The 23268-nt window shown below is 40.3% G+C and overlaps 1 protein-coding gene across 3 annotated transcripts in view; it reads left to right on the plus strand.

Moving 5' to 3' along the window:
- Positions 1–23268, plus strand: part of RHBDL3 (rhomboid like 3) — a 144319-nt gene that overhangs the window by 111161 nt on the left and 9890 nt on the right. For all 3 annotated transcript variants that reach the window (XM_081933435.1, XM_081933437.1, XM_081933436.1), the window contains 3 exons: positions 2300–2448; positions 8919–9031; positions 14803–14903. In XM_081933435.1, the coding sequence (XP_081789561.1) occupies positions 2300–2448; positions 8919–9031; positions 14803–14903 (363 nt within the window). The remainder of the gene's footprint in view (positions 1–2299; positions 2449–8918; positions 9032–14802; positions 14904–23268) is intronic.

A 23268-nucleotide genomic window follows, 5' to 3' on the forward strand; every position in this document is an offset into this window, starting at 1 on the left:
CATCATGCACCAAAAGCGGGGGAGGGGGTCATGCTTGTGCATCTACACACAGGGAATTGCGTGCATAGAATTTTGAGTGTGGGCACGCCAACGCAAGACCCCCCTGTGCTCCCCCCACCTTTGCCATGCGATGGCAAAAAGGTTAGCCATCACTGTTCTATAAGGTTTGGTTTTTTTAAAAAAACAAAATCCACCATGCTTTTTACATGAGAGTGGGAGAAGTCATGTTAGCGATTTTTGAGGGACAGGCAGCTCTCCTTCTCTGTTCCTCTAGTAATCCCAGAATGGCAGTAGACCTTCTGAATGGCTAGATTACATGAATAATACGATGTTTAAGCCAAGGAAGTCCAGTCCAAGGAGTTTTAAGATGGGAAAGCTGGACAGTATGATTCACCCACTGTTGGATAAAGGACCATGTTATTTTGGAGAATCAATTAAATGAATGAATGATATCAAGTTCAAGAAGAGGTCTACAAGGGAAATGGAAATAACAGCAGGAATAAGCCTTTGGCCTTTTAATTTCTTGTTCGGTCCTTTGATCTCTCAAATAAAGCTTTATTTAAAGCTCAGCATAATGCTGAAATATATCTTAAGGCAGTTCTAAATGGTTTTAATTACATTATATTGAGCAATTAAACAAAAGTAATGGCGTTGCGGTAGAAAGGATGACAGTATATTTTAAAAATATGAAAGGATGCAGATCCTCTAACACTCTGTGTGTAGACGGTTTGTATAACACACCTTTGGGTCTGTCATGTATTTGTGCAATGGGTCAGTTTAGCATACGGATAGTCCTCGACTTACAGCAGTTCATTTAGTGACTGTTCAAAGTTACAACTGCACTGAAAAAAGTGACATGACCATTTTTCACACTTATGACCGTTGCAGCATCCCCATGATCATGTGATTTACATTTGAATGCTTGACAAATGCTTCATATTTATAACGGTTCCAGTGTCCCGGGGTCAGGTGAGCCCCTTTTGTGACCTTCCAACAAGCCAAGTCAATGGGAAAGCCAGGTTCCCTTAACAACCGTGTTACTAATTTTACAACTGCAGGGATTCTCTTAATAAATGTGGCAAGAAAAGTCGTAAAATGGGACAAAGCTTAACAACTTTCTCACTTAGCAATATAAACTTTGACCTCGATTGTGATCGTAAGTCGAGGGCTACCTGTATATGCATATATACTTTTACATTTGCATCGCAGACTGATTTAGTTGGTAATACGTTTTGTTTTACAGTTTTATAGTCATCTATGCCCTATAGATAACATAGGAAATATGTGTTGACCCATTGGAAATGAAATGTCGTTGAATCCTCCTGGAATCGATTTAGCTGAATAAAATACGTTTCATGACTTTCTTTGGATCTGCTGGCTTTTCTTCCAATGGCCTAAATTTGGCATCAGTATGAGAAGGGCTTAAATCCAGGCAGATTGTATTTGTGTGGAATTACTCCAGAGAAGAGAAATTCTGGCCAGTTATGGATTCTGCCACTGCGGAGATTTATGTATGCCCATGTAATCCTCCTTTTACATTGCCTGGATTCCCACATTGTCCTAAACCATTATGAAATCTGCTTGGCTTTGGCTCAGCAAGAAGTGAGAAGCAGCCATTGCAACATAATCTGGAAGGTTCCCAGAGGCTGCTATTTCATATTCAACAACAAGTTAAATGAAAAAGTTTGGTTATGAGTGCGGTATTTAACATGGCGCCATTCGGGTGTTCATTATTCAAGTATTTTGATTCAACTTGTGCAGACAAAGCTTAAATATGATGTTCTTGAGGATGAGCTAACAGACAGGTTGTCCTCAACAGGAGGGATTAATATTAGAAATCTCCTCCACATTTAAAACAAACAAGTAACCAAAAAAGTCCAAACTGACTCCTAGTTAGAAGTACTTTTGTTGAACTGAGCTGTTTATTTTTCTTAAAATGCACAGGTTTTGTTTTCTTTCTGCTGTTCAAGCATTTGGATTCAAGAGAGCAAAGGTACCTCAGAATATTTGTGAGACAATCTGCAATTCCTTAAACCGCACGTGCTTTTTCCCAGGATCACAATGTAGCTCCACAATTCCAGAATGTCGCAGTGATCACACAATGTAGTCACACAATTCCAGGGGAAAGTGCAGCTCTTTAAGGACTTGCCCTTAAAGAGCTGCTTAAAGGTGTCGTCTGAACACTCCCTCACACTCTGAGGCACCTTTCCTCCCTCCAATTAAAAGCTCTGGGTTTTTTTTTTTTTCTGGATATGCAAATGGATATTTGGTTAATTGTGGGCTTTCCTTGCTCTCCTAGGTTGCCTTCTTTCTTTACAACGGTGTGGTCCTGGATAGGTTTGTGCTGCAAGTAACCCATCCCTTCTATCTGAAGAATTCATTATTATACCATCCTCAACTCCGTGCCCAGGCCTGGAGGTACCTCACCTACATCTTCATGCATGCAGGGTGAGTGTTGCAGAAATGTCAATGTCTCCATTGTAACATAGTATTAGGGCAGGGGTGTCAATCTCACATCATCACAGAGGCATCTCGTGACGTATCAGGACTTTCCCCCCTTCACTAAACTGGGCATGGGCGTGGCCAGCCTGTGACATATCCAGCCTGCCCTGTTTAACAGCCCTGTATTAGGAGAAGAGGGTAAGGGAGACCTTGCAGTTGGCAGACCTGGGTCCAGTATCACGGCATGGCCCACTGTTCCTCACCTCTTTAAATTAGCTTTCCATGTGCCATTTTAATTTACTGCTGTATCCCTACCATAATTCCTAGTCACCTATAGTTGCATACCATCCAACTTTCTGGGTTTTCACAACTAAACAATAAACTAACCAGGTAGGCTGGGTTCCTATAACATGGTAGGATAAAAAGGAATTTTTATTTTTATCTAATTTGCAGTTCAATGTTCTGGAAGTCCTTGACTTGCAGCCATTCATTTAGTGACGAAAGTTACAACAGTCCTGAAGTGACTTAAGGCCTCTTTTCACATTTATGACCATTGCGTCATCCCCGTGATCACATGATCAAAATTCGGACGCTTGGTTCTGGCTCATATTTATGATGGTTGCAGTGTCCTCGGCGGTCACGTGATAATCTTTTACGATCTTCTGACAAGCAAAATCAATGGGGAAGCCCGATTCACTTAACAACTGTGTTATCCTAACAACTGCAGTGATTCACCTAGCAGCTGTGGCAAGAAAGGTTGTAAAACAGGGCAAAATTTACTTAAACAACTTTCTTACAGAGCAATAGAAATTTTGGGCTCAGTTGAAGATCGTAAGTCGAGGATTACCTGTATTCCTTTGCTCTTTCTGTCACTCATCTTACGTCATCTATTTAATTTGTGTCCCTCTGCCTTTTCTGAAATCTCCCTGTTCATGTAGCTTTTTTTCTCTTTGTGTACAGCTCTAAGTTTTCTTGGTAAGATCTTAAGAACAAATTCACTTCCCATAGCAAATTAGTGTAATGGTTTGATAATTTCTACATTCTCTTGCATCTCTCGTCTTTGGCGTCGGTGTATATACCAAACTTTTTCACACCATCTGTTCCATATTTGTGTAAACAAAACTATTAGTCCTTTAAACCCCTCTTCTCTACAGTTTTAAGCAGTTCAGTGGGGGCATCATCCAATGGTGGATTGCCAAATGTTTTACTACCGGCTTGGGCGCTCCCCGGCGCACTCCCGGGCGCGCTCGTACTTGCGCAGAAGCATCCGGATGGGTGGGCAGAGCCTCCCACTGCCGCTACTACTGGTTCGCCCGATCTGGACCAAACCGGGAGCAATCCACCTCTGGTGTCATCTGTGTTTGGTGCCTTCCTTGTTTCACAATGGTTTATTGTCTGTCTCATTCCATTTTTTAATGGGCTCCATTTCTGAATATAATCATTCTGTTGCCTCCAGGTCTACTGGTGGAAGGCTTCTCAGCTGGTAGATCTCATCATCTACCATTCACATTCCATACAATTATATAGGCAACAATACAAAAATAGTTTGCTCTTTCCTTTTTCCATTTGATCTTGGAGCGTCTTCTGTTAGGTACAGGTAGTCCTCAACTCACAGTAGTTCATTGACCATTTCATATTGACCATTTGACATTACAACAGCGCCGAAAAAAGTGAGTTATGGCCAGTGGTGGGATTCAGCCAATTGGCACCACTTTGGGAGAACCGGTTGTTAACTTTCTGAGCAGTTTGGTGAACTGGTTGTTAGAAGAAATCATTAGGACAGGAACCGGATGCTCAATTATTTGAATCGCACCACTAGGTATGCCCGTTTTTCACAATCGTTGCAGCATCTACATGGTCACATGATCAAAATCCAGAGGCTTGGCAATGCAATCATATTTATGACGGTTGTAGTAGTGTCCCGAGGTCCTGTGACCACCTTTTGCGACCATCTGACAAGCAACGTCAATGGGGAAGCCTGATTCACTTAACAACCACATTACTAACTTAACAAGTGCGATGATTCACTTAACAACTGTGGCAAGAAAAGTCATAAAATTGGGCAAAGTTCATTGAACAACTTTCAAAGTTCGGGCTCATTTGTGGTCATAGGTTGAGAACTACCGTAGTTTGCCTTCATCCCCTAAGGACATATTCCATAAACCTTGTTCTACATTATCCAAAATCACTAATCAGAAAATCATTTTTACCCAATGTAGGTAAAAAACTTTAAGCTTTTGTTTGTGTTCAGATAATGGGTTTGCATGTCGTTCTCCAAAGAAAAACCACTTTTATTCAATTTTGTGTAATTTACCCAGATTTGGAAAACATGGCCTTAGAGATTAGTTCTTAGCTGCCTCTCTTCTGCTCAGGGATTCACTGAGTTATGTCTGGCAAAAAAACAAGAACATTAACACTGGGTCAGTCTTGAAATTATTTAAGATCCCTGACTATAATGCAACACCGAAAATACTGGCAGATATTACTTGATAGCCGTTTCAGAATCAAGTAGGGAGCTTCTCCAGCTAAGACCCCCCCCCCCCAAATCTAATTGGAACATTTTGGCCCTTTTGCCAATAAATAAACTGTCCTATCAGATTTGCAGAAAACATTTCACTTGTACACATTTGCTAATGAAAGCTTTTTTGTTGTAGTTTAACCTGAGAGGGTATTTCCCAGTCCTTCTTCTGATGGCAATAGAGTACAGGTAGTCCTCGACTTACGACCACAATTGATCCCAAAGTTTCTGTTGCTAAATGAGGCATTGGTTAAGTGAGTTTTGCCCCATTTTACGACCTTTCTTGCTAGAGTTGTTAAGTGAATCACTGCACTAGTTAAGTTAGTCACAGAGTCGTTAAGTGAATCTGGCTTCCCCATTGACTTTGCTGTGTGTCACTTTTTGTGATCACAATGACTCCAGGACATTGCAATGTCATAATATGAACCAGTTTGCCGAATGTCCGAATTTTGATAGGGATGCTGCAATGGTTGTAAATGTGAAAAACGGTCATAATAAGTCCCTTTTTTCAGTGTCCTTGGAACCTAGAACGTTCATTGAATGAACTGTTGTAAGTCGAGGACTACACACCCTACAAGTTTTCATGCACCTATTATAATATCTGGTTTTACCCTATCATTTTTTCTGATCCTCCACTATCAAGCTGAGCAGTACAGAAACTTAGCCTCAACATATGTGAAGAAAATCAGGCACCCTAAAATCTCTGGGATGTTTTTGAATGAAAAGCATTGACTTTCTTTAAACACAACCAATCACCCTGGAACCTTGAAAAATTTCAAAGCACTTTAGTCATATTGCAGAACACATTTCTTACTCCCAAAAGCTAACCTTTGCCTTCCCAAGTATCTTGATGCCACTAGGCTGCTGTGTGGCTTGAAAAATGTGCTGAATCTTTTAATTATCCTGGGGTTTTGGCTTTTTTTACACACCCTTGGCTGGTTTCCAGGGGAATCTCTCGGAAGATCAAGTATCCAAAGTCTGCTGTCTGTACACACTAGACTGAACTGGCATTGGATGATGATATTTTTTGGCATATTCTAAACCCTTTGGAAGTGCAAGCCATCCCAGCCGCACACTTATTCTCCACTCGAGAAGCAATGGGTGTTAGGGATGGTTGCTTTTAAGAAAACTGTGTAATATTTAAAGGGCTCAGCAATCACTTCCAGCCAAGTTGCCTGAATTAAGATTATTTCACCAGCTGGAGAACAAAATAATTCTCAAAGAAAGCAATAATGGTATTTGTGCTTTTTAATGGTAAGGCCATTATTCTGCCCCCCCTCACTCCCTTCCAACAAAGGGCAAATGGATACAAGGGTGGTGAAATCTATTGTTGCCCTGCTTCCTGCTGTGACTTTAAAATGTTAATGCGGATCTCTTAATTTATTATGCTGATCTGCTCTGGGGGGGGGGGCATGACAACTAGAAGGTACCCTGGGAGAAAGGAGTCATTGGGGGGGGGGGCGTTGCTTGGCCTTCCTCAGAGCATCCTCAAACATGTGCTGTTCATGTTCCAGCCCTAACAGGGAAAAGGTTTCTGAGACCCCACAGTTGTAAAATTTAGCTTTCCGCTTTAAGGCAGAATGGCCGTTAATGATCTGTGGGGGGCCCCACCCATTTGTACTCCTGCCATAACTAATGAATTGCATTGATTCAAGGGCCCGCTTACTTGGTCCCAAAGAAGGTGAAGCCTGGATAAATCAATTACATTGTCATCCAAAGAATGACACATTCAGAGCATGGGAAAGCTAATTATGTTTTATGGGCCCTTATTGAACGATGGGACTCTGATGCGCTTGGCTGCTGCAGGACCAGGAGCAGTTTAACTGAATGGAAGGCTGATTTTTAAAGAACCAGCCAAACACTGGGCAAGCAGAAACATCGTCAGAAATAAATCATTGCACTTCCAGAGAGGTGGTTTAAAAGGCAGTTAAATTCATTGTTAGGGTAAAACCATGAAGCTTCCCATGACGATTCTTGTTATTTAAGCCTGCATTTAGCTGTGATTCTTTCAGTACAAGGAAAAAGATAATATTTAAAACCTTGTTTCAAACTTTTCCCCTCGTTTTCAGTCTAAACAACATGTTTTGGTTAAATGTTATGATCGGTGATTATTGTATGAGGATGCAAGCACAGAGAGTTTGCAATCCGCCCTGTTTCAACTTAAACAAGTATGATAATCAGCAAGATTTTTTTTTAAAAAAAAACCCACTCTACAAGAAAATCTGGGCCTAACATCAAATGGTAAATCTTGAACAATTTAGCTGTTCAGTATTCTTGGATATATGCCATCTGGCTCGGGAGATTGGCAATTTTTTAATTAGTTCATTTATCGCCTTTATTTGTGCTATTCAAGCAGAATGATTGATGGATCCAACTTTTGGGGGGATGAAGTCTGGATGTAAAGAATTAAATCTTTTTGCAGTCTCCATCTCTTCTTTTAATGTTCTTGTTAAATAATGAAGTAGCCATTTCGTTTTTCACAAGTTGCTTAAATCCTGTGCACTTTACTGACCACATTATACACTACTATGCAGTGTTCAAACCTTGTGAGGTTTTTACTTCTGGAGTTTCGAAAAAATTACAGCTGTCTCCATGTAGAAAATCTCTTAACAGAGAGTGTACATTTTCCTTGTGTTAACATTGATTGTTCAAAAAGCTTAAAAAAACAAACGCAAATCATTCTCCTTTCATTGTTTGACATATACATTTCTCCAATATAGACTTTCAAAATACACAACTCTCCAATGCAAACTTGATTTAAAATGTAACTACTTATTTTTGCATACAACTTTTGGTAGAATACCTGACTTTTCACACAGGGAGTTCATTTTTTGGGTCAAGAAATGATACCTGATGATTGAGTGATTGGAGTGATTGGAGTGATTTATCATATTTATAGCCATGACTTTTAATTTCTGTTCTTCAGGCCAGGGATTTTTTTTGCATCATTCTTTAGAACAGGGATGAACATTTGACAACCACTGTGAGTTGCTCCACAGCCTCTGATTTGCAGCTTCTAAATTGCCCTGGAATGACTGGGTTCAAAATGTTTGCCAGTTTTTCAGAAAAGGAATTGAAAGGCAAAACGGTTCCCATTTCATCTTTTAAAAATTTCCAGTGCTTTCTGAATAAGTTATTTCCCATCTGAAGGCATTAAACCAGTGGTTCTCAACCTTCCCAATGCCGCGACATGGAAAATATATATTTTCCGATGGTCTTAGGTGACCCCTGTGAAAGGGTGATTCGACCCCCAAAGGGGTCCCGACCCACAGGTTGAGAACCACTGCATTAAACCTTTTTAAACTGCCCAACCTTCTCAAGCAGGATTGTCCATACAGAGATAATGTCACTGCCATTAGAGACACCCACTGGAACACTAAGGACTAGATCATTCATTCATTCATTCGCTTGTTTGTTATTTGACATCTTTGGTGTAAAAGATTTCTGCCCTCTGCGAGATAGCAGAGCAGGAAATAGTACCTTGCGTTGCCAGAAATTATCCAGTTCATTCGAGTTCAGATTTGTACCAGTCCATGGTCTTAATTACCATGCCTGATTGATTAATAGTAAATTAATTGTGATTAACATATAATAATTATGGTTCATTGAGTTTGGTGGTTAAACATGTAGCCCTAATCAGTAGTGTTCAAAAGCAGATTTCTTAAACAGTATTTATTACATTATTTTTAAATTAAGGAGCATGCCTGTTTGAATGCTCTTTGGAAAACTGAAGCCAGGAAGTCTAGTGCTTTTAAATTGTATTTTAAACTAAATAATATTTTATCAAGGGGGTTATGTAAATGCTTTTATAATGTTTTTACAAAATATTACTCGGGGATTAAAAATGATGATGATGATGATGATGAAGATGATGATGATGATGAAGATGATGATGATGATGATGATGATGATGATGATGATGTAAACTGAATAAAAATAAGCAGTGCTGTTTTCTCAGGATAGAACACCTTGGACTCAACGTAGTCCTTCAGCTTCTGGTTGGAGTTCCCCTTGAAATGGTTCATGGTGCAACAAGGATTGGATTTGTCTATATTGCTGGAGTGATCGCAGGTAAGCTCTGTGACTGATATTGGTTAGCCGTTATTATTTTGGGGCCCACAAAAAAGCTTAAAAGCTGCCTGCTCTTTATTATTGCATCTTTTAGAAAAGTGTTTGTCCTCCATCCAGTGATGGGTTCTGGATCCCGTTGGAACTGGTACGGTGCAACGGGGCCCGGTGTCCACCACACAAACATGTGCAGTGCACACATGCATCCTTACCTCCTGCAATGCTCCAGTTGCTCGGCGGAGCATTGCACAGGCGGCGTATGCTCCGTGCGCATGCGCTGAAGCGCCAAAGAGCTCAAATACAGATAAGGAGGGTGGGCCATCCGGAGCACCGTACTAGAACGGTACTCGGTGCTCCCGACAGGCACCGGTACGCCCATATCGGGGCGTACCGCCTACAACCGACCACTGCCTCCATCCCTAGTCTGAAGCAAAGTTGTAGTTCTGGAATTCTTTAACATTGTGAGAACGTCCTTGTCAATGAAGCTGAGAGTGTTACGTATTTTTTTTTGTGGCCGTCGTTCAATGATCTCCACAATCATTTAGTGGAACCAATTGTCCGCTATGGGGCATTTTTTTTACTAAAAACAAGAAGAAAATGCTGTTTTCTGGCAAGACATCGTAAATCAATTGAGCGTGCAGGATGCTGCAAACAGCCATAAATGCAGACCAGTTGCTGGGCACCCAAAATGTAATCCTTGAGGGGCGGGGTGGGGGGCGGGGGCGGGGCAGGGCGGGCAGCCTTTGGAACTTCTAATCCAGGCTGTAAGTACCTTTTTGGGTTCCATAGTAACTGCTTTTTGGTTTTTGGTTAGTTTTTGGGTTAGATCAAAAAGGCAACTAACTTGCTGATAATCCAGCAATTTCTTAAAATAGATGACAGCGTTTCATACACTGATTTTTACATTTGTGTTGCACTTGTCCTGTCAGTGTAGCTTTTCCACTCTTTAAAAAAAAAATTAAGACATTCTTTAAGTTGAAAGATGCTGGGTAGGTGAAAAATCAAAAAGTGTAATTAAAACAATAACACCGAGCAAGGTGTGTTTGTTTATTATGTGGCTGGAACAGTGGTCATTTGCTGTTATTCCTCTTTCAGCTTTCCCTGTTAGATTTTCTTTCCTTTGCGCTAATGAACAAATGATGTTTTAATAACTGAACAGGAATAAGACGTTTTTTGCCATGAGAAAATAAACAAAGGCGGAAAGTGTAATTGTTATAATGGGATGGCAAAATTATAGATGGGAGCTCAACACACATCTGAGGATTTATAACTTGGAACCTGGATATCTGATGGTAGTGATGGAAATGGCAGGATTTATGCCGAGAGGGAGAGGGAGGGCAGGAGAAAAAATAAATTTGGAAAACTCACTTTGCATAGTGGAAAGATTTTCCTTTATGGAACATTCCACTGTGGAGTTCTCCTTTCAGATCGAACTAATTTAACAGCTAAATGAGAACAAATGCTGAGGTGAGGCCGCAATGTAAGCATATTTACAGGCTTCACATATGACAATTTCTTATTCGCCTTTCCTTTTTCTTATTTGTAACCTATCTGAAATATGTCCTGTCAGCAGGGTTTTTTCCCCTCCTTAACAGATTTGCTATGGAAATGAAAGTGATAGGGAGAGCAATGGGAAAAGCCAGGAAGCTTTTAAAAACAGAGCCCGGTGTCATCTGGGCCACTCATAAAATTCTGTTAATAAAAGAATTGCAAAATTAAAAACCTTCTTCTTATTATTTTCCTGGACCTCTGGCTCCTGCTGGGTTCACAGGAAAAAGTCATATCTGGGGCGGGGGGGGGGGGGGGGAATTTTACCAGGTTCATTTGAGACATCATTTGTGGTCCTATCTGGCCAGGCCACTACTACCCTGTTTCCCTGAAAATAAGACCTCCCCTGATAATAAGCCCAATCAGACCCTGTCTTATTTTTGGGGAAACCCAGTACTAACCTTGATCACTTCAAGGAGCTTTACATGGAGCTGCCTTTGAAGAATAGGCAGATTTTGGAATTGGCATAAAAGGTAGCAGAACCCCTGTGGTGATTGGTGATAGCACACCTGCATGGAAACAGCTATATTATAACAAAGAGCTGGTTTTAACTCCCGTGTGATTTTTAAAAAGTTCTCCGGAGGCCAATTCTCTTTAACTAAGCAATTTCCAGCTTAAACATAATGGGAGCTACTATAGGTAGTCCTCGACTTACAACAATTCATTTAGGGAACCGTTCAAAGTTACAATGGCACTTGAAAAAAGCGACTTATGACCGTTTTTCACACTTACGACCATTGCAGCAACTTTGTGGTCACAGGATCAGCATTCAGATCCCTGGCAACTGACTCATATTTATGACGATTGCAGTGTCCCGGGGTCATGTGATCACCTTTTGCGACCTTCTCACAAGCAAAGTCAATGGGGAAGCCACATTCACTTATCAACTGAGTTACTTAGTTTAACAAGTACAGTGGTTTACTTAATAACAAGGGCAAGAAAAGTCATAAAATGGGGCAAAACTTCACTTAGCAACAGAAAATTTGGGTTCAGTTATGGTTGTAAGTTGAGGACTACCTGTACTATTGTCTCCAGAGTCTGTTCTTTGGAGCAGAAACATAGAAGGTTGGACGTGGAGAATCCCAAGGAATAAATACGGTAATCCTGTACTTTCCACTATCTTTTCCTTTATCTTGCATGAAGCCTTTTTTCTGGGTATGAATTTGTTGTTATGCCAGCTTTGACATTGTGTGCATTCCTCCATTATTTTATGTCCAAACATTTATTAGACAGGAAACTCTGTAAGACAACTTCCAACAAGGGACCGTATTATTGCATGTTATGTCACGATCAGTGTACTTTTCATTTGATTTCTAAAGCTGTTAACAAGCACATGGCTATCCTGACAATAACTACAGCAAAGACAGTCTTGTTGCAATTAACTTCAGTGAGCAATAATTCTCCCCTGAAGTGATTTTTTGCAGTGTAATTTACCAGTTGGTTGCCCATAAACTGTTGGCTGGTTGCAACCTGGAGATTTTTATTCACTTAATCAGAACAACCAAGCAGAAAAGGAAAACTGGCATCTCTTGGTTTATTATCATGGCATTTTCTTTGGCTTCTTAGCTAGGCACCAATAGTTTCTCTCACAACACTGTACACAATTGAAATGTCTTTTGTGCAAGGAAGTTTTTTAAAAACCCACTGAACAGTCACATTAGCTCATGATTTCTTTTAATGTTGGTTTATTGAATGGGGTACGATGGCCTGATGTACTCATAATGCTAAGCCATAAATTATGTCTTATAAACCCCAATAGCTGCTAGGACGTCGCAAAAGAGATGGGCTGTATGCAGGGCCCAAATTGCTGTAAGGTAAAGGTTCCCCCCCACATGCGTGCTAGTCGTTCCCGACTCTAGGGGGCGGTGCTCATCTCTGTTTCAAAGCCGAAGAGCCGGCGCTGTCCGAAGATGTCTCTGTGGTCATGTGGCCGGCATGACTAAACGCCGAAGGCGCACGGAACGCTTTTACCTTCCCACCAAAGGTGGTCCTTACTTTTCTACTTGCATTTTTACGTGCTTTTGAACTGCTAGGTTTGCAGAAGCTGGGACAAGTAGTGGGAGCTCGCTCCGTTACACGGTGCTAGGGATTTGAACTGCCGAGCTTTCTGATCGACAAACTCAGTGCCTTAACCACTGAGCCACCACGTCCCCTAAATTACTGTTACTTGCCTAATAAAGTCGTCTCTTATCGCAGTTGCTAAACTATTTTCCACCATTTTGAGGCCAGACACGTAAATACACTAATGAACCTTTAAGGAAAGAACAGGGCCTAAAACTTATCCTAAAACTTTCAAATGAGCTTTTATCACATTGTGTGTTATTACAGCTCTACCCAGCCCACAGTGACCCTCATTCTCCTGAAATATGTTAAGTTTAGCTATGAAATGTTTATAACTGGTGAGGGCCAAACACCACCTGATGACCTGTTTGTGGTCTCTTACTGCTTATTGTGCCACCTGAACAGCTGATGGGAGAGAGAATATATTGGACCAAGCAGGACATTATTTTGATTCATTAGGTTTAAGGAATTGTCCAATGGGGTTTTCTTTCCAATTCAGCTACTTAACACGGTTCCTTTCTTTTGCAAAAGGAGCTGATCCAAGTGGTTTAAAAGCTATAAAAAGCACAAAAAAGTTAACAATTTTCAAAGCATTTGTACGAGCTCAGGCTCACAGCAACAACACAAGTAGGCCTCAACTTACAACAATTCCTTTAGTGACTGTTCAAAGTTAAAATGGGACTGAAAAAAGTGACTTATGACTGTTTTTCACACTTAGGACCTTTGCAGCATCCCCATGGTCACAGGATCAAAATTCAGATGCTTGGGCAACTGACTCATATTTATGACGGTTGCAATGTCCCCGGGGACATGTGATCCTTATTTGCAACCTTCTGACAAAGTCAATGGGAAAATCATCTTCACTGAACCATTGTGTTACTAATGTTAACAACTGTGGCAAGAAAGGTCATAACATGGGGTAAAATTCATGTAACAACTATCTTGCTTAGCAGCAGAACTGTTGAGCTCAGTTGTTGTCGTAAGGCGAGGATTGCCTCTATTGTATAGACCAGAAGGGGAAACAAGGTATAAGAATTAAGCCGTGGCCAAGGTAAATGCCTGTTGAAGAAGAAATGTTTTCCTTGCTACTTGGAATGCACTCTTCCAAAACAGGATAGTAATCTAAATTCTTGAAGCAGTATAAAAGAAACTGTAATCATATTTAATACATCTGGCAAGCAGACTAGCTTTTAAAATCATTAACAACTCCCCTCAGGATGTAGGGCTGAAACACACTAATTTTAAACCCATTAAATGCTTTATATATTTTTAACGTTTACTTTAAAAAAAAAACAGTTTACAGATGCCTAGGACATCCCAGAAAAGCATGTAATAGAGTCTAATAACTGAAAAGGAAGCCGACCTAATCTTCCGGCGAAAAATATGTACGATCCCCCTACTTTGGAGAGGACCCGTTGAGCTTTCTCTGCAAAGACGGAGTAACTTATTGGACAGTAAAATGATATTAGCCCTTTCGTCACAGCAGATGGCAGTAGCTACCCAATCTTGGCTAATCTCAAAAAAGCTAAAGAGGGATGGATCTGGTTGGAGATAAGACCAAGAAGAAATCCTAAATTTTTTGACCTGACTGGGTAATTGGGAAAAAATATATTAGTAGAAGATCATTGCCAACTGTTTCTGTTTTGCTCTTAAATCAAACATGTCCATAGAGATTGGTGGTTGAATTCTCATAGTCTTCTTCTAGAAAGTACAGATAGTCTTCAACTTACAACAGTTCATTTAGTGACCGTTCTAAGTTACAACGGCACTGAAAAAAAATGGCATGGCTGTTTTTCACAAATACAACCATTGCAGTATCCCCATGGTCAAGTGATCAAAATTCAGATGCTTACTATCTTATATGTTTGACGATTACAATGTCCCAGGGTCATGTGATCCGCTTTTGCAAACTTCTGACAAGCAAAGTCAACGGGGAAGCCAGATTCACTTAACAGCCGTGTTGCTAATTGAACAATTGCAGTGATTCACTTAACAACTGTCCTAAAACGGGGGTAAAACTCACTTAACAACTGTCTTGCTTAGCAGCAGAGATGTTGGGCTCAATTGTGGTCGCAGGTCGAAGACTATTTGTGTTCATAGAAAAGGCAGGGGGTGTTTTATTTGGCATTCATTTGTACTTACCTTTTTTTTATTATTTCTCCAAGGTTCCCTGGCAGTGTCCATTGCTGACATGACTGCACCTGTTGTGGGTTCATCTGGAGGGGTGTATGCTCTTATCTCTGCTCATTTAGCCAATATAGTGATGGTAAGCCCTGGATTAAGTAGAACAGATATTGCCTTTGAGACCAGAATGTGCTGTTTATTGGATATGGATTCATTTATGCGACAGCTGAACTGTTGTTTTCAATCCAGCCTGAACAAATAACATCAACATTTGGTTGTTGTCATTCTTGTTTTCTTTTTCCTAGGCTTATGTTGATTGTCAGCAAGTAAACAAGTATCTCACATATTTCCATTTACAATAACCAACAGATCTGATTTTATGCTATTATATGAGCATGGGAGAGTTAGTTCTCATATAGTCAATAAAAAAAATAAGACAGTAATAACTCTGACCATTACCAAAGCAAAGGACAAATGGAAACCATTAGCTATCTGCAAAAGAACTGGGTAGCCCATTAAAAGGACTGAATATTGTTTTTATATATAAGACATACAAATGCATAGCACACAGCCCATTCCCATAAAACCAAAAGAAGTCAACCAATTTGGATCTATTGGCATGTACGAGTTAAGCCAGTATCTGAAAAGCTATGAATTATGGATTTTTTTGTTTAAGACTTTTGGAGGAAGCCAGGTTGGGAAAGGCTAGTCTATGGTACAATGCAGCCAAAAGGAAGATTACTATTAGATTTTCAGGTGCCAAAAATCCACTGTGGGGTTTGTATTTTATTGCCAAAAAAAATATATCACATTGTATCTAGCCCTGCCAATTAAAAATATAAATAATTCTAGCTTAATGTTAGTGAGGGAGATTCTTGGATGATGAAAACGATGCATTGGGCACTCTAAACACATTCATCACAATATTTGTTCCACTTTGCCTTGCTTTTTCTCCTGAGAGACTGACTCTATCAAACCTTTTTACTTTCCCTGGAAGTCCTTGGATAACTGCAAATAATAAAAATGTCTGTGCCTTTAGAATGAAATATTCCTGGAAATAAATAAAGGGAGAAGAAACATAAAGCAATTCACCCTATGGGAAATAATAGATAAACAAACCAAATAAAAACGCAAGATTTAGCAGTGGCTTCCACAGTTTTCTAAGTGCATTGTTATCTCTGTGGAGAAATGAACCAAAGATGCCTTCTAAAGATGCCTTTCCCCCAAAAAAACTGGATCGATTTGTAGCATCTTTTCTGATGCTTATCTAAAATGTTTGTACTTCATCTCCCATGATTCCTACTGCCCATAAAAAGGCACAAGGTTGAGTAAGAGTCATAGATCATAGACAAAATGGCAATTACATATAACTCAGAAATGCTTAAAATGGTTCAGGTTACATATTGAAATATTACCTTGAGTGGTACCTGTTTGTACCTCTCTGGCCGGCTTTGTGAATTGATTTCCAGAGCACAACCATATTGCATCAGTAACCACAGTTGCTTACCTTGACTTGCGACCTCAACTGAGCCCCAAATTTCTGTTGCTAAGCAAGACATTTGTTAAGTGAATTTTGCCCCATTCTTGCTAAGTGGATTACTGCAGTTGTTAAGTTAGTGACACAGTTGTTAAGTGAATCTGGCTCCCATTGATCTGGCTTGTCAGAAAGTCACAACAACTGATTAAAAACAGATTAAAATTACAGAAAATGAAAAGTAATCTTTAAAAAAACCATGAGTTTGGAGCGGAGTAGTGGTGGTGACTTCATTGTTGTTACACCAACCATCTCCAGCCTAGATCTTCTCCTAGACCAGCGATGCCGAACCTTTTGTGGCTCGCATGCCATAAGTGGGGGGAGCGCAGGGGGGTCGTGTGCAGGCGTGCTGCACCCATAATGCTATGCACATCCCCAGTGAGCATGTGCGCACTACAGGCGTGACACCCCCCATTTTTCCATGCTTTTTTCGCTCCCCCAGGCTCCAGAGGCTTTATGGGAGCATGGGGAGGATGAAAACAGCTCCCCCCCCCAGAAGCCCTCCGGAGACTTCAGGGACCTTCAGTAGGCTTTCCTGAAGCCTCCGAAGCAGTCAAAACAACCCTCCGAACAAACCGGAAGTCACTTCCGGTTTGCTCGGAGAGTCGTTTTAAGCACTCCGAAGGCTTCACGGACCTCCAAGAGGCTTCCCTGAAGCCTCCGGAGCAGTCAAAACGACCCTCCGAGCAAACAGGAAGTCTGTTCCTGAACTTCTGGTTTGCCCGTAGGGCCGGTATTTTGCACTCCGGAGGCTTCAGGGAAACTCATGAAGCCTCCGGAGGGCTCCGGGCTGCAGGGAAGGGCTCCTTTCGCCCGCCCCAGGCTCCTATAAAGACTCTGGAGCCTGGGGAGGGTGAAAAATGGCTTTAAAAAAGGGTGAACTCAGCTGGCCCGCGCGTGCATGTGCGCTAGCCAGCTGACAGGGCAGCGCCTCGCGTGCCCTGACAAATGGCTCCGCGTGCCACAGGTTCGCCATCACTGTCCTAGACCCCACCAGCCAAAATTCCCTGGCTGATGGGATCTGCAATAGGCCTTTACTGCCAGCATGAGTGGGGCCGGCCAATAGAATCAGGAGAAGACAAGTCCTCAGATATCCTGGACCCTTGCCATAGAGGGCTTTAAATGTGATAACCGACACCCCGAATTGGACCCGGAAGCAGAATTGGCATTTATGGCAGCTTGTATAACAGTGGTGTTACATGTGCCAACTCAACTTAGGGGCCTCTAAAACTGTTTGCACTGCCGCATTTTAGACAATTGTAGTTTCGGAACACTCTTGAAGGGTAGCCCGCTGTAATAATCCAAAGAAGAGGTGACCAGGGCATGAGTGACTGGGTGCAGGGGCCTCAGGATGCAGAAAATGATGCAGTTGGCACAAAACAGGAAGTTGTCCTAGCCACGCCGGCCACCTGCTTTTTGAGCAGGAGTTGCAAATCTAGGAGACTAGGAGATCTTATACACCAAATCTATCTGCGGTAGTGCCATCCCATCCAGAAGTAAAGATGATAAACCTCCAGATCCCGAGGCTCCTTGTATCCACAGCGACTTCATCTTACACGGATTCAGCTGAAGCCTGTTGTTCCCCATCCAGGCCCCCACAACTTCCAGGCACCACAAAACATCACTCGGATCACCAGGGAGTGAGATGTAAAGCTGAGTGTCATCAGCATATTGATGATATCTCATCCCATGATGTCAGTCACCCAGCCGTTTCTTATAGATGTTAAAAAGAATGGGGAAAGTACCAAGCACTACAGTACCCCAAAAAGAACTGCCATGGGCTGGATCTCTCGTCCCCTAACAACCCCGATTAGAACTAGCCATGGAGAAAGGAACTGACCAGCACAACACTGTGCTCCGTAGTCCCACATCCCATTTACCAATTTTTGAACGATCAACTGAACAGATGTGCCAGAAACCCAAACTTATTTTAACAGGTAGCTCCTGAAGAGGAAGAATCACAATTAGATACACTATTGTGCATTGGAATTACAGTCTATTGATTTTTAAAATCTGCTGAATATGAATCAGTTCCATCATATTTGGGAGGGCTTGAATCAAAACCAATTGGCTGTAGCAGAAGCCAAATCTGAAGTGAAGCCAAACTTTTAATGTAATTTTGTTGCAGACAGCTATTGTGGTACCAACTCAGCTGTCAAACCAGCCTGCAGTAACGAATTCTAGTCTAGTTTAAATGTTGTATTCTATGCCAAACCTCTTGACCATTTTTCTGTAGTACATGAGCTTGCTTTTTATAGAAATAAACTGGTAAATCTACAGAAAGCAATTAATAAAAAATTAGCTCCTTAATCAAAAATTATTCCTATGTATTTGTTTTATTCTCTGTTTTCCCAAAGGGTGATAATAAGGGACAGATGCTGGTATATTTAATGAACGGCTAAATATATCCATCATCCTTCTCTTTTATAGATTTTCATGAATGTATGCATACGTATCCTTATTAAAATGTTAAGAAAAGTGTAAGAATTTCAACAAAGTTACAGATGGATTTGCTTTTGAATAAAAACAAGGAAACTGTAAATGCCATCTAATCCATATGAGTCTATACCAAATATATAGTGCTATATCTTGTACATTCATAATATATGGATAAACTTTATTGATTTTTCTTTTTGGAGTCTTAAGGGCAAATTCCGTAATATTTTATTTATATCAAAATATAAGTCTACAGTTTCACTGACAAAAATTTGAAAACATGATATTGTGTGTGTGTATCTATTGTAAACACACACACACACACAAAATTCTAAGTGGCAATTGTCACTGTTATATCTGTGCTATTAGACGCCCACAGAGTGGAGGGAGCGTCTATGACAATTCGCCATGGCCAACTTACTACGGTCAACTCACCACAGCCAACTTGCCATGGCCCATTTGCTGCAGCCAACTCACCGTAGGGACAACTTGCCATGACCAATTTACCATGGGTTAATTCACTGTGGGATAAGAGTTACACTAATATCAAAGAAATGGTGGAATAGAATAATTAAAGAAAGCATGCAAAATGAGGGACAGAATGAAATGTGAATGACAAAAATTAAAATATTTTTATTTATTTTGAATAATTAAATTGAATTGTTAAATTGTCCTACGGCAAGTTGTCCATGGCAACTTGTCCCACAACAAAAGTTGGCCATGACAAGTTGGCCATGGTGAGTTGCCTGCAATGAGATGGCTGTGGCAAGTTGGCCAATTCCGGAGAGTGATCCCTTAGCCAGAAGATGCTTTTGTCCCTGCCTATTCTTGAATATCCAGCTTTTATTGTATGTCCCTCCTTCCATTTTTAAAACTTGTGCTTTTTTGTTTGTTTATCAGATAATCTCTTTATACTGTCTCATTACTTTCATCATGTCTTCAATTTTTATCCCTCTTTGATATTATGTTTGAGCTTTAATGAGCTTGATCCAATATGTATCATCTATAAGAATTTGTCCAAATGTTTAATAAAAATATAGAAGTATAGCAACCTCAGGACTGACTCATATCCAACATTCATTATCCGTCTCCTTTGATGAGGATATGCTGATGAATTTTGAGCTAGCTTTTCAGCTACTGTAATATCATTTAGTCAACATTTTTGTCAAATGGGTTGCCAAAGTCAAGATATGTCAATAGCATTCCTACAATCTATTAAGGAAATTATATCTTTATATCTATCATCTATCTATCTATCTATCTATCTATCTATCTATCTATCTATCTATCTATCATCTATCTATCTATTTATCTATCTATCTATCTAAGATTTCTTCTTGAAAAGTGTTTTTAAGATACTTAAAGAGTTCAATCTCTTTATGGTCTGCTTTAGAATCTTTGCATTTCCAAGCATCAGAGTCCAAAATATTTTATATTATATATTTTACTCGAGCTTCCTTTTCACTCATTTTTAAGATGTGGACAATGTTTTCCCTCTTACAGTCACCTGGCACTTCATGAATTCTCCAACATTTTTCACTGGTAATGGTTCAGCTTTGCTTAGATAAATATCTTCTAGCAATCCAAAATGAGTTCATTTTTCCATTAAACAATGGGGCCATCTCCACTAATGTATTCTCTTAGTATGGTGATACCTGGCTCACTTCCATAGCACATTCTCTGGCTTACTCTCCCGGAACCATTTTTCCCACAATGCTTTTTCCCAATTGAATTATATAATCTCCAACTAGAGTGTTATTTGTTTTGGGATGTGTGGTTTTGCGGTTGCAAAAGCTTTTCCCCCAGTCTTTTGTTTTGATCTCAAAGCAGAGGGAGAAGGATTTGGAGACAGGCAAATACATGGCCCCATGTCTTACTTCCAAGTTATTTTTCACCAAGTTATTCTTCTATAGGTATTCTTACCTATAGAAGCAGGCTGCCAAAAATAATCACAGCCTTGATTCTTAAACCTGTACTTATGTGCGGCTGTCAGACTTTTTTAAAGACAGCCATGTGAAAAAGAGGAAATTAAAATTATCAGTTTATTTTACTTTGCCTGGAAGAGGATCTTGTGTGTCTCTTACAGAGATTTAATGTTCTCTTGTAATTGCAGTAAAGTGGTTGTGGTTTGTGCTCCTCATCCCAATGGGAGAGATCCGAGCTCCAAGACCCTCTTAGGCTATGTCCCCAGTAATATTTAACTACAGCACAATCGACAACAGCAATTTTTCCCCTTATCTCCAGAACATTGTTTCATTTGGCTCCCAGCACATTTCTAAAAGAACATTGTTAGTTGTACAGATATTAAAGTAATATTTTCCCCCTTATTCCAATGCTGCTCTTTAAAAAGCCTCGAGGTGTATGAAACCTGTAGCCTTTGTCATCCATTGTTTTGGAAGAAAGTCAAGTTACCGGAACAAAGTTGTTTTATAAGAATTCCTTCTCACTAACCAGAACTTAGCCTGAGAGGGATTCTTGGTGTCCTGTCAATCTCACTAAACAGTTGTCTCTTCTCCTGAGCTAGCCTGGTAGGACAGTGGATTTCTCGCCTCGCGGGACTTCATTTCCCACGCAAATCTATAGAGCCAAGGTGGTGCAGTGGTTAGAGTGCAATACTGCAGGCTACTTCAGCTGACTGCTAGCTTCAGTTCAACAGTTCATATGTCACCCAGCTCAAGGTTGACTCAGCCTTCCATCCTTCCGAGGTGGGTAAAATGAGAACCCAGATGGTTGAGGGCAATAGGCTGACTCTGTAAACCGCTTAGAGAGGGCTGTAAAAGGACTGTATAAAGCGGTATATAAGTCTTAAGTGCTATTGCTATTGTTACAACTGGGGTTTCATATCCACGTGACGTCCCTAGGCCTCGTGGACATCATGTGGATGTGGCTAGACCCACACATGCAACATGGCACAGATCACACTTGAGTTTCTATTGGGATGAAGTAGTGTCACTTCCTATAAGTCTGGGAAATAGCCTCTTCTTTGGAGTCAGTCTGGCTAGTTTTCTAAAAACTAGATTAAATAAGGGAAGCAGTACTCTTGTTTGGAGGATTAGGCTGTCACATTGTTTTTATGGTTTCCTGTTACTTATTGTTCTGTCTCTATTTTTATGATACTGTTAACTGTCAGGACTGGGAGTCTAATAATAACACTTCTTAAGGCAGTTTTCATATTCGATACCTGTATGTATGTATGTAGATACTTTTACATGCTGGTTTTTTTTATTTAAAAAAAATACTGTGTGGTGACCTTTCCAGATCCATTAATACGATTGGCAAGCCATAGACTTGTCTTTGGATCAGGCTACCTTGGCATTGTCTAGTATTGTGACAAGATGGGCAGCAAACAAATTTAACGAATAATAATAATCAAGACCAAACAAGTAAAAATATTGATTTTAATTAACAACAACAAAAAAAGACTGTTTCAAGTCTCTGCTCAGTCTTTGAAAGTATTGAGTTTACTTGCATTGTGGTGATTTGTGTAGATCGCTGATGTGCCTTCAACATTTAATATGGCTAAGCTCATATAAAATTTGAGGTATAAGCTACAATTATTAGAATTACACGTTACCGGGCTCATTCAATGCTTAGTCACAAACCACAGCTACAAGCCATAATGGTTGAGTTTATATAGAAGTCTATATAGAATAACAGAGTTGGAAGGGACCTTGGAGGTCTTCAAGTCCAACCCCTGCTTAGGCAGGAAACCTTATACCATTTCAGACAAATGGTTGTCCAATCTCTTCTTTAAAATTTCCAGTGTTGGAGCATTCACAACTTTTGGAGGAAATTTGTTTCACTGATTAATTGTTCTAACTGTCAGGAAATTTCTCCTTAGTTCTAAGTTGCTTCTCTCCTTGATTAGTTTCCACCCATTGCTTCTTGTCCTACCCTCAGGTGCCTTGGAGAATAGTTTGACTCCCTCTTCTTTGTGGCAACCCCTGAGATATTGGCACACTGCTATCCTGTCACCCCTAGTCTTTTCATTAAACTAAACATACCAATTCTATCCCTCTGTTCATACAGTATATTGATTACATCTATATAGCGTGCTAAATCATAATGTGATTTGGATTGAATTGGTTAGTTTGTTTTAGGAATTCAATCACTGCAGTTTATAATTATGCTTTATAGTTTGGGGTGAGTCCAGGGAATTTAACAAATAGCGGTCCATTCATCAAATGATGGCTCAGTGTAATATCTCAGTCACTTAGTTTAAGTCAAACCAGTTTATTGGCTTGCTGATGTTTCTTGTAGAGCCATCTGTACATAAGCAGATGGAGAGACAAATATAGACAGGCTTTCATGGCTTGCAATCCTTATAGCTTACCCAATTGAACCTAATACTTCTTACTTCTAAATAGATATATACAGAATTGTATTGTTCACCATATTTGGTAATGTAGAAGAGCGTTTGCATGGTTGAACTGAGCATCCGCTGGTTTAGAACAAATGTGACACTTTATCAAAGCCACTTATCACAGTGATTAACTCGTGTATTACTAAATTCACAACCAAAAAGGGCCTAAGTTAA

The sequence above is a fragment of the Natrix helvetica genome (genome assembly GCF_964273705.1).
Source record: "Natrix helvetica genome assembly, chromosome: 1".
NCBI lineage: Eukaryota > Metazoa > Chordata > Lepidosauria > Squamata > Natricidae > Natrix > Natrix helvetica.